This window comes from Chaetodon trifascialis, chromosome 19 (genome assembly GCF_039877785.1).
Source record: "Chaetodon trifascialis isolate fChaTrf1 chromosome 19, fChaTrf1.hap1, whole genome shotgun sequence".
In the NCBI taxonomy this organism is placed as follows: Eukaryota; Metazoa; Chordata; class Actinopteri; order Chaetodontiformes; family Chaetodontidae; genus Chaetodon; species Chaetodon trifascialis.
In genome coordinates, this window is record NC_092074.1 from 12,077,696 (window position 1) to 12,089,757 (window position 12,062).

General features: G+C 42.3%; 2 protein-coding genes across 3 annotated transcripts in view; both read left to right on the forward strand.

Moving 5' to 3' along the window:
• The window catches only part of scml4 (Scm polycomb group protein like 4), a 17,751-nt gene extending 11,351 nt beyond the window's left edge, over positions 1-6,400 (forward strand). Inside the window, exons 3-7 of one of the 2 annotated variants that reach the window (XM_070987351.1) lie at positions 217-419; positions 901-1,030; positions 3,059-3,271; positions 3,708-3,853; positions 4,428-6,400. In XM_070987351.1, the coding sequence (XP_070843452.1) occupies positions 217-419; positions 901-1,030; positions 3,059-3,271; positions 3,708-3,853; positions 4,428-4,553 (818 nt within the window). In that variant the 3' untranslated portion in view covers positions 4,554-6,400. The remainder of the gene's footprint in view (positions 1-216; positions 420-900; positions 1,031-3,058; positions 3,272-3,707; positions 3,854-4,427) is intronic. The other variant, XM_070987352.1, reaches the window with a different exon arrangement.
• Positions 6,401-6,557: 157 nt separating this feature from the next.
• On the forward strand, positions 6,558-8,154 carry LOC139347498 (mitoregulin). Its single transcript, XM_070987159.1, has 2 exons — positions 6,558-6,794; positions 7,066-8,154. Exon 1 carries the CDS (start codon positions 6,621-6,623, stop codon positions 6,789-6,791), a length of 171 nt encoding a protein of 56 aa, XP_070843260.1. The 5' UTR covers positions 6,558-6,620; the 3' UTR covers positions 6,792-6,794; positions 7,066-8,154.
• The last annotated feature ends 3,908 nt before the right edge of the window (positions 8,155-12,062 follow it).

Here is a 12,062-nt window from a genome sequence, read left to right on the forward strand (position 1 = left end):
AGTACAAAGCTCTATGTGGCTTCGTTTCTACTATTACCTATAGTTTCTGTGTGTGTGTGTGTGTTGTGTGTGTGTGTGTGTGTGTTCACGGAGGGGGCAGTCTCACATGTACATCTAAGTTTCCGCTCCAGGTTGGAGGCAGTGGTGCGTGCAGTTAAAAGCTGCCACTTCCTGTTACTTTGAAATGACATTTGATCGTCTCTTTGTCTCTCTCAGGTCTGATGAGTACCCTGTCTGCCGGCTCAGAGATGCAGACTCCCGCTCTCGGCCCCCAGTTCATGGCGGGGCCCCAGGGTAAGGTGCCTGGCAGGAAGAGAGGACGGCCTCCTATCCGGAAGCTGGAGTTCCAGAGTCACTACGTTGAGCCCTTGTTGCCTCTCAAAGTCCCGAAGAAGAGGGGAAGGAAACCTGGCTTTAAGGTCAGTCGAATCTCAGTTGAATAATCATTCTTTGCTTCGGTGTAAACAACCACATTTTGTTCACTGTGTAGACAAATATTGTGTTTATATTCCGATTGTTCGCTAAAACACAATGTGTGCTTCTTTGTGGCTGAACAAATGTGTTGAAAGCATTTCTTCCTCATAAAATGTGTGGAATTTATCAATAAATTGAAACCTTGATTCTTTGCGTCCACATTTACGTAGCTATTCATCTTTTGCTGGTGTATTGCTATCGTTTGTTGGCACAATACCGCCACCAACTGTCGGTCCGTGGAATAGAACGAAAACTGTGTGGAGGCCTGCCCTTTATGGGGATGGCTGAATACTTCTGAAGCAAAATACCAAATTCCCACCTCTGCTTAAGCTGCTACCTCAGAACACTATGGCGCCACCCACTGGCCAGACATCGCATTTTTGCCCCAGTAATTTTGCTTTGTTTCTGCATTTTGTGTGTGTGCAGCTGAAGCCCAGGATGGTGATGTCCCCGCTAGCTAACTCTCCCCCCAGCAGCACACCAGAACCTGCAATGGGCTCCCTCCCGCAGGACGCTGCTATTGTCCCCCACTCCGCCACTCCGCAAGTCCTAACAGGTAACACCCCACATGGATGTACATGATCATCCCAACCTTTATGAGCTTTTTTGTTTTGTCACTCATGAATGATAATGGGACTGTACAGGGTGAACTCCTAATGCTAAAAGGTGGGGTGTGATGTCAGGGAAGCAAGGGGTTGATTCAAATTACAGCGTCTAATGATGTTGTTAAGCCTTGAGAGTGGAGTCATGCAGTACGACAGGAAGGTGGTCCTAATATTTTTACACTTATTATCCACTCACAGCTTGACTCGGTGGTGTGACTCTGTGCGCTGAAATGTGCCCTCCCCTCCCTCTCTTTTGTTTTCGTGTCTTATCTTTTTCATCCCTCTGCTGCCCTGCTCCAACTGCGACTTCAATTCGGCGCTAAAATACCCAGCTTCTCTCTCTGCAAGTGTCTCTCTTCTTTGTTCTCTAAACACACAGAAGACTTGTTCTCTGTGACGACGACATGCGTTTGGATGTAAGACATTACACTCGCGTGCACGCTGAATCAAAAGCAGCACCGGCTTCTGTGGGTACGCTGTGTATGTTTACATACTTAAAAATCACATCTCCTTCCTTATTCCTTTTCAATCTTCTCGTCCAGCTTTCCTTTCCTGCTTCGGCTCTGGAGAAAATCAGACATATACATTTTGCAAAAACGTGCAGCCCTCTTTTCTGTCTGGCTTTTTTTCCCCCTGGCCTGCTCTGAATAAGCAAATATTTAAAGATTGTCTTTAGTGTATTTGAGGTGGGAATGGGAATCTCATGTGTCAAGGACCAGCGCTTTGCTCTTTGTTCTTGCAAAAGTGTTTGATGTCAGACTGTAGACATACAGAAGCGAAGTGCACGCATACACACACACACACACACACACACACACACACACACACACACACACACACACACACACACACACACACACACACACACACACACGCACACACACACACACACACGCACACACACACACACACACGCACACACTACAAAACCAGTGTGCTCCCTGTGGTGCCACCCAAACACATATGTAAATCATTTGTCTGGTGAAGTGGAGAAGCGAGAATTTCAAAAATAGTCCATGTATTTTAGGGATATCTTTTGGGATACTGTCTAAGCAGCGTGTATTCCCTTTCAAATGCTGTTAAATTTCTTATATATTCATTTTTTTAACATTACTTTCTGAAAAAATGTATTCTTTTGTAATCATTTATAGTTTTTTCATGGTTCATTCAGGGTTACGGTCATTTGAGATGCTGTGATGCAAAGGAAATGTAAGAAAACTGACTCTCAAATATTAAAATATTGAGCACCTACTGCATTACATGAAGGCAGCTCTGAAGTGTTTGTATGTCGATATGTGCTGTAAGCCTCACATGCACAGATCTTATCATGTAATTGATTTTTCAGAATACGTTTGACCTTTGTGTGAGCACAAAGTAGAGGTAATTCAGAATCACCTCAGTGGAGTATTTCAGTCTTAAATCTGTCATCTGGTAAATCCATAACTGCCCAGCTCTGGCATAACCAGCAGGCATCTGCATTATTGACAAGCTGAAAAACGGCTGGCACAAAGGGAGCAGATTCAGAGGAATTACTGACTACCTCTCAGCCGTTTCACATCCAAACAGTTACGGGCTGAAGGGGCTTTAACACAGCTTATCTCTCTATTTATCTAACTGGCTGTTTAAAGCACATGAAAAATGTAACCATTGTTTAATATAGTACATAGGCCTGCAGACGTTATATTGGTCTTACAGCAAAATAAAACATTTATATTTAAACAGGTAGCAGGCCCTGGCAAATAATTTAGTGTTGAATATTGAATTTTTGCCCATTTTGGAGTGTGCAGCCATGCTAGCGCCTCTCTTAGGCTCTAAAGCTAACATCAGCATGCTAACAATACCACAAAGACAATTCAAAAAATGACGGTCATGTGTCAAATGCAGTTTCCCAAAAATACCAGGAAGTCCTACTGCGCCTAGTCGCACTTTGCAGATGGGTTTGGCTTTAATGATGTCACTTCCTGTTATTCCTCCTCCAGCAGAGACGCCAATGCCTGACGACTTTTTGTGTGACCCATTAGTGGACTCCAAGCGCTACGCTGTAGATCCCAGTGACTCTGCCTTCAACGTCGTGACATCGCAGTACCCACCAAAGCACGCCTATGGTTACCGTGGTAGCAGTTGCTCTACTCCAATGGGCTTGTGCAGACAAGCATCGAGTCCAGGAAGCTTCCAGGAAGGAAACAGGAATGGTGAGATTATTGACATATATGTTCACCAAGAACACATGGGAAGACTCAAGTGCACAAGCAGTGTTATACAGCGCAGACCACTCATCCTGGACTCTATGGTTACATGAGTAGCGTACATCCATGCTAATGCTGCCCAAGCTGTGTGAGAAAGTCACTGTGTCCAACCGAGAGCAATTTCTGCAAATAACACCCAGTAAAATCACAAACTGTTGTCTTTACACTATGATTTTTGCACAAATTAAACAAAGATACATGTAAGTTGTATTACATGTACATATAGTAAGTAAGTTTTAGAGGCACATTTTGTTGCCTTCAGACAGGAGTTTCCATTTTTTATGCTAAGCTAAGCTAACTATTTCCTGGCTGTAGCTTCGTATTTGATGCACAGGTATGAGTGTATTGATCATCTTCACTCCTGTTCCCTTGTGCTACCTAGCTTACAGTCCGATGCCAGACACTGGGGAGTGCAAGCGTCCCGCCGGTAAGGACCCATCCAGCTGGGGCGTTGAGGAGGTCGTTTGGTTCATCAAAGATGCTGACCCCCAAGCCTTGGGACCCCACGCCGAGGCCTTCAGGAAGCATGTGAGTCTAGACTACTTCGTACTGTAGCCCATGGCCATTAGCTGGTACTGTAATACTAAATGTATAGGAAGAGAGTTTTATATCACAGCATGCACTGGAACCCTTTTGCAAAAGATACCAGTGGTACACTTTAACTTAAAAATCTGTTCTGAGACAACACTAACTCAATTTATCCATCAGTTCCCTGTGGTCCTGATACTAAATCAGCAGATATGGAAACTAAGTGAAGACTATTACAGCATTTTTAAAGCATAGTGAAGTCCAGCCCCAAGCTATAAGACAAGCCTTTTAACTCCCCATAACCCACTGTGCTGCCTCTGATCCTCAGGCAGGACTGCGGCTTAATATTTAAAGCGACTTGGCTTTTCTTATCATAGCTACAAGGGTAGTGCAGAGGGGTCGGTAATAATGGTAACTTTATTTTATGTGCAAAACTTGTTGCTGTTAAGATCTTCATCTTAGCTTCTCTATTATTTTTATGCTGGAGCCCAGGTGCAGAATTTAAAGCGTGTGAATTGATAAATGTGTCATACTGCAGATTTTATTCGTCACGCGGTTCCCTGATGTGTTTCAGGAGATAGACGGAGATGCTCTGCTCTTGCTGAAAAGTGAGATGATGATGAAGTACCTGGGACTCAAGCTGGGACCTGCGCTTAAACTCTGCTACCACATCGACAGGCTGAAACAGAATCGGTTGTGATTTGCCGCAGAGGAGCCAGGCCCCTGATCATCCTTCCACTAAAACTGTACCGCTGCAGATTGTCTCAAACCTTACCAACCATCAGCAATACATCATGAACTCCTCTGGATCTGGATTGCGCACTTGTCGACTTTTCACTGCATCTGCGCTGCATTTTTGTTGGCTGTAAATATTAAGACTATTTACAGCTGAAGCAATCATTTCATCTCCATCGCTATTTACTGGGTGTCTGGATGGCTTTAGATTGTAAATAGCTCAGCTCCACATGGCAGCTACAGTACATCGAATCATAACCTGTGCTGACGTCCACTCTGCAGTCTGCACACAGCTTGTGCAGATTTTGATCATGGACGCTGAACGCCTGTGAAGACCCACAGGGACAGGGAGCTTTGCAAACTTGTATGGTGCTTTACCTCGTTATCATATTTAAACTTAAAGAAATCTTTGGGTGAAGGCATAACGCTGCTGCAGTTTTAAAATAATAGTTTTGTGAGTAAGTTTCACTGTAGACGATGAAAATGTTGACCCAGGTATCACACAAACTGAAACTAACAACCGATCTCTCAAATTCTTCAGCAACTATTGAAATCTTATGACTTTGACCAGTAGCTGATGTGGTGGCTCCTCAAATTATGAAGTATTCTTAATGTAAGCGAGAAATCCTGAATGAAGGATGAGATTTTCACTTTTTCCAATTTATTTCATTTTGTGTCAAGGTTCTATCTGAATATGAAAATGTGAAAACTGCATTAGAAACTTTGTTGCTGTGAAACAAAGTGATACGCTGAACATTTTTTTTTACCACAAACCACAGCAGAACAGTGAAGCGATCGGGTGTGACACCAATCAGAGCTGCATGCAGTCACACATGATGGCAGGAAGCAAAGGAGACGTCGACAGACGCTCGGGTTTTTCACCGTGTTCTTGTGAATTATATATCATGGGACATTCACTGCTTTTAAAGTGACAATAATGAACAGCAAGTCCATGTTGGGCTTGTTTTACTTGGGGTTTCCATGTGGTGTGAGAGAAAGCAACTTGCAGCAACAACAACAAACTCGGTGCTCACTGAAACCATGACTGCCACTACAACCACAACACTCTCACAACCGAATCACTCATCATACACTTCTGTCTCTTCCAGATTAAGCTACAGTTTACATTCCTCACATGCAATACCTCTTCAGACATTTTGAATATTCATGCCTCAGAGTCATGTTTTGTTCTGTATCATGATAAAGCAGTATTTCATCTCCAGACTGTAAAAACTGTTCAGTAAAACGTCTTTAGCATTAATATTGACAATGTTTGCAGCCACCAAATACAGTTTTGTCATATGAAATTGTACAAACAACAACTTAAACACATTAATGATCAATCACATGCAGTATATGACAAACTTGTGTAACTTGTGGTTAAACACAATGCTTTTTTTTTTTAACTGACTGTACAGTACTTGTTACTCACTTTAATATTTTGTGTCCTTTGTGTTTTGCTTAACTTTGTTAAAGTCAGTGTGACAGACTTGTGTGAGTACAGCATGTATGTCTATGTATGAATTCTGTATTTCATGACTGTCTCACGTCCTGGTGAGCAATGGGCTGCATTAAACGTGGACGTTTTATTTTCCAATTTCCAATCTGATAAATTGATTTCATGTGGTTTTTCATGCAGTGAGTGGTGCTGTTTCCCCAAACTAGAAATTGCCAAATGTTTTCAACAAACTTTTAGCACACCTGTGAGCCATATTTAATCATTTTTGACTCCCTAGTGATCCTCCTTTTCTTTTAAATATAATGTTTTTAAAGCATACTTTTTCCAGACAAAATAAACCTTCTTCTTCAATTATGTCTGACTTTATTTATTTCTATATCTTAGTAATGCATTTTATTTTGACACCGGACAAGAACCACGAACGCGACGGTTTCCGTACCTTTATTTTGGAAAGCGCGAGATTACCGTTGCTGTAATATCGCGTGTATAGAAGCGAATCACTTCCTGTATGAACGTGCCAATGATTTTCATGCGGCTTACACGAATGTGTGCATCTGTCAGCCAGAGGTGAACATGGCAGACGTATCGGAGAGGACTCTACAAGTCGCAGTGGTGGTGTCTTTCGCTGCCGGCTTCCTGGCGGGCTGGCAGGCGAACAGAATGAGGAGAAAGTTTCTGGACTGGAGGAAGAAACGGCTGCAGGAGAAACTATCTGAAACTCAGAAGAAGCTGGATTTGGCTTGAATGGTAACGTGAAATTTTGCTTGCTACGAAGGGAAATGAGTGTAGCTTGGGCCTGTGTTTACCTGACTAGTCTGCATGTAAACTGGTATGTATACACATACACCGCATACACGCGCCCTGTTATGAAACTATTCTCTCAGTCACGAAGGCTTAAAGAGTTTGGCGTGTCTTTGTGTTCATGGTGCTTCATCTCTGAACACTTTAATTTCTTTTCACTCCTGGCATCATTGCCATAGTGAGCAGTGTAATCACTGTGTTCGTCTCTGTCTGTCAGGTCTGTCAGTCTGCTCCGTCCTGGATGGTCCACACGTCTGTCACCGTGGAGATGAGGCCTCACCTTCCTGGACCTACCTTACTGGACTACCACATTTTCCTACTACACCTTTTAAATTGAGACTGATCTTGATTGTGGTCATGATGGAGATGCCGTCATCACCCCCCCCCCCCCCCCCCCCCCCCCACACACACACACACACACACACACACACTGCAGCTTCTCCTCTGCTCCTGGACTCTGATGTGGAAGAAGTTGGGATCTGGTTTCAGTGGTTTTCTGTCCCAACTTGTCTCAGTTTCTGTTTCATATTTGATTAAATAAACTATTTGTGTTTTTCATGTTTCTGTCACTGTATTTTTGTTCATTTGGAAAGCCATTATTCCACACTGAGGTTGCAGCTTTGAGGTTACGGGGTCTCTCATGGTTCCTGTCACTGACCCTGAAACATGCTGCCTCATCATCATCATCATCATCTTCATGACACACCTTTGAGGTGACTCAGCAGTGACACAGCTAAGGTATGAACTCCTCATCATATTCATGTCCATAACAGTAGATCAGTTACCTGGAACAGGCAGGTGCTTTGCCTTTTCTCCTCCCCACCACTGGTGTATGTGAATGTGTGTTTGCAGCATTCACCTGATACACGTACACACGCACGCACGCCTACACAGTGTATGCAGTGGGGAATGTAAATGTAAAGTTCTGGGATATTGATGCTCCATAAATAAAGTCCATTTACCAACAAAACATCAGTCACACAGTAGTTAGTCTTGAGTGCAGGTGAGTGTGAGCATGAACCTGATTGGCAGCCAGTTTATTTTTAGTATTTACATTAAAAGCTCAATTTAAAAACATCAGACTTCACAACTTTTGCTCTTAGTTGTGGCGCCATCTGCTGGATGAAAGAGAGACTCACAACTTAGTCATCAAAGTGCTGTAATGACATTAAAGACTTGTATTATTTTTTCAGATAGAAAAAAAACACACTTTACCTGTCAGTAAGTAAGGAGGATAGGTTGCCGTATATTTTTAACATCTGTACTGATGATGCATCATTATTTTAATAAATTCTATATTTTTGGCAAAATTATGTTTTTATTTGCCTTTTATGAGTGTTTGACCACATTTCACCCCCTCTGCTCTGCTGCCCCCTAGAGACTGTCAGTGTCATTGATAAACGTTAATGCTCAATGCTAGAAGTGTCATTTGAATCTAACATATGGTTTAGCTGTGTAAGTTTGTGCATATTTACACTGTAGACATTGATTCTCATACTTTAATGGCTTATGGCTGTGCATGTACACAACTTGTCTACAGGTGGTGCTAGTGCACTTTAAGACTTTATGCACACAAAACAAGCTTTTGCCTACAGCATTTTAGGCACTGGCTCTGAAATTAGATCCTGTGAGCAGATCTCTCTTTTTCATCATCACCAGTCTAGCAGGCCTATTACCACCTCTCAACAAGCACTTGACAAGACCTTAAGAACCCCCTTTTCCTGTGCCACTCCATCAATGGCCTGATGAGAAAGAAGGTGGAGAGAGTGCTGCAGAGGGATCAGGAGAAGTTAAGATGACAGATGAATGCAAAACATCTCGCCCAGGAATGAAGAATCTGTGTGTCTTGAGTATATTTACAGAGAGGTGTGCAGAGCAGCCACACACTGGTGTAGATGTGCATGTTGAAAAACTACAAAGAGCCCATTTCTTTCATATTTCTAGCCATTTGTAGATGTTTAAGAAATGAGTCAGTACTTAGATATATCACAGAATTGTTATATTAACCGAGGATTAAAAAAAAAAAAAAAGTAAGGCAACTTGGGCATTAATTTAAATTAATTTCAGGTCAGTTAAGTTACTGGTCTAACTCAAGTTACGCTAGTAATGTGAAGGTTTTACATTAAGTTGCATATAAAACTGGCTGCTCATGTGTTGCACAAACACACAGACAGATGCCAATCTGATATCAACACTCTCCCATTTTGGCAGTTTTATTATGCTTGAATATAGAAAAACATAACTTATCCTCATGTATTTGACGCTTTATAAGCTGCAGTCTAACCATTGCTTTAAAAACACCAATCAATAGAGCTAATAAGCAATGTCTAACTTCAGACAAAAATATGTTTAAAAGCACAAATAATAAACGCATCAAATATTCAGCTGACTACATTTTGTAATCTAGTCACATAATCCACAGATTGTAGTCACACAAAACCATTCTCAAGCATTTTTCGGTTCCACTGAATTTCTCTTTAAATTCGCTTGAACGGCGTAGCCTAGTTTTTAAGGAAAAAAAAGAGGGATGACAGACAGCTTAGCGGGAATTAAAAGTGTGAGGGGAGTGTGTTGACAAATGGAGGAGAAAATGGGTGTCATGGGAGGAGAAGTGTGTAAATGTTTGTGCTTTGGATGGTATTCTGGAGAGGGCGTTATTGTCCCTCAACGTCTAACGCTGTGGCTAAATTGTGATGAATAGCTCGCCGGAGTGTGTTGTGTGAGTGCGCGTGTAGACGGCCAATGTCTATTCCCTGTTTATTTTGCTGCAAGCTGTGCACGATTGTGTGCAACAGCAGTGCTGGCGCGTATAGCTGAGCAGTATTTTCAAAGTAGACGAGAGGGACGGTGACTCAAGGAGATAATGTGCCAGAGAGCCAAAATGAGAGAGCGGGAAAAACAGCGAGAGAGAGAGAGGGAAAGTTCACATTGACTGCTCTGACTGATCAGATTTTCCTAATTGCCATGTAGACCTCAGAGCCTATGTCCTTCGCCTATATTGAGTGTGCTCAGTGAGTGTCATGTTTAATAAGCTTCCTGACTGGCTTTCTGGTTGTGTGATTGTGCCCTCTGGCAAGAGAGTGACTGCAAAACAGGGAGGGGAGAGGAGAGAGGAGGAGAGGAGAGGAGGCGAGAAAAGACTATAGAGGAGAAAAGAAGACTAGATTTAAACAGCGAACAAGACGGGGGAGGCAGAGGAGCTTAAAAAAGGCCTCTGCTAGCCTGAGAGGCTACAGCTCTGTGAGTCTGTAGGCCCACTGAGGCACAGCACTGCTATGAGCTAACGCCAGCATGCTAACATGCTCACAATGACAATGCTGTTGTTGAGCAGGTTGAATGTTTACCGCGCTCGTCTTATTTTAATGCATTAGCACGCAAATGTCTGTTGAGAGGCTGAAAACCCATATGTCTACTAAACAATAAGGTGGCGCTGGTGAAGGTGGGAAAGTGAAGGGACGGTGCTAGAGGGACCAAAGCCATTAGAGTACATTCTCTGAAGGTATAAACCAAATTTCACTGCATTCCATCCAATAATTGTTGAGATATCTCAGTCCAAAACCAAATGCCAACATACTTAGATTGCCATTCACAAAGCCACACTGACAATGACAGAAACAGTGGCAAATTTTGACATTCAGTTAAAGGTATGAGCTTAAAGATTTTGTGTGAAATATTCCTTCCCATCAGCCAATATTCACCTACACAGGAAAGAGTTGTGTGCATTTATGTGTAATAGGGCAGAAAAACAAACCTCTTCCTAAAGCTTTTCATACTTATACAAATATAAATATTGCATGAGTACACACCTGAGGCTTTATCAAGCTGCAATCCGATACACCTCACACACCAGTGAGTGTTTACATGTTTATGGATGACTAGGACCATCTCAGATAATTACTGAGACTGTGGATTGGGGTAATATGCTACAAAGACTTCCATTTAAATGGTGATGTGATTATGTCTTGCTTTATTTGATCGAGGATTATTTTGTAACATCTTTTCCGAGAGGCTTTTATGTAACTGGCGAGAGCAGCAACACCTCCATCCCGTTTAACAGCGCAGGAATTACAGTGTGCAGAGAGATTTCATTAACATATCAGGCCTGCAACCCCTGAAAGAAGTGTTCTCTCCATACTAACGAATCAATCTCTAATGTAATTATTCAAAGCAGACCACAAGTAGAACAGGGATTTTTTTGTTTTGTTTCACATTTGTTGTAAAGTTTCAGTGCAACTTTCTAATAAGGCATTCTTTCTACAGGCTTTATAAGATGAACATTTCTATTAGTGATGCAGACATTTTTGTCCAAAGAGACTTACAGGTGCCCCACATACATACATCAGAAGCAATGGGGAGTTCACTGTCTCGCTAAAGGACACTTTGACACATAAACAGAAGGAGAGAAAACGCCAGACAAATTCACATCGTGCATCATTTGCATTAATTTTACTGCTTTTTGTATTTATTTGTCCTAAACAGCCACTGTGCTTTACAACCTGTACAAAGCAAGGTTTTCTAAATACTGTAACTACTTATAAGTGGTTTTCTGCTTAAGTTAAAATCAAAATTGATTATAGGTCCACCACCTCCTTTCCTTTTAGTTCTGTTTTGGTCTCGACCAGCTCCCGAGGTATACATTTGGCTCTTTAGCTTTTTAGCCTGAAAACATCTGCCTGCTGCAGCTGGAAGCAAAGCTATCGAGAGTGGTGCGAGTGAACCGAAGCCATAAAGCTGAAAGATGCTCCACATCTTTCACATTACATGTAATCATTTGACCCATTGTTCACCTAAAAATACTGATTTGTGCTTAAAGACCTTAAACCACGACTGAAGAACTTGAAAAATCCTCATAAAGGGTGTTCATGTAGCAGTTCTTCACTCTGATCCATAAATGTTCAGGTCGAGCTGGTTTCCCGCCCACAGGATGATTCACATCAAACTTATTTTGCTCAAATGAGTACAACCTTCTGTTTTGAGAGTGCGTTCAGTCGGGTAATGGGATAGAGTGTGGTGCTGGTAACACTGCAGGGTTAGAGCTTCATTTCCCACTGGGAGTGCCCATGCTGAATGGATGCACTCAAGATGCTCTGGATAAAAGCTCCAAATGAATGACAGAGGTGGTATGAAGCTATATGCAGTATTGGAACAGGCTGTCCGCCCCGCTCACGTCCTCTCATCTCTGTTTTTAGTTCTGAGTACACTCGAACAACCCAG

Excerpts from the sequence above, each read along its gene's own strand:
- LOC139347498 (XM_070987159.1), top strand. The coding sequence starts at position 6,621 with ATGGCAGACGTATCGGAGAGGACTCTACAAGTCGCAGTGGTGGTGTCT.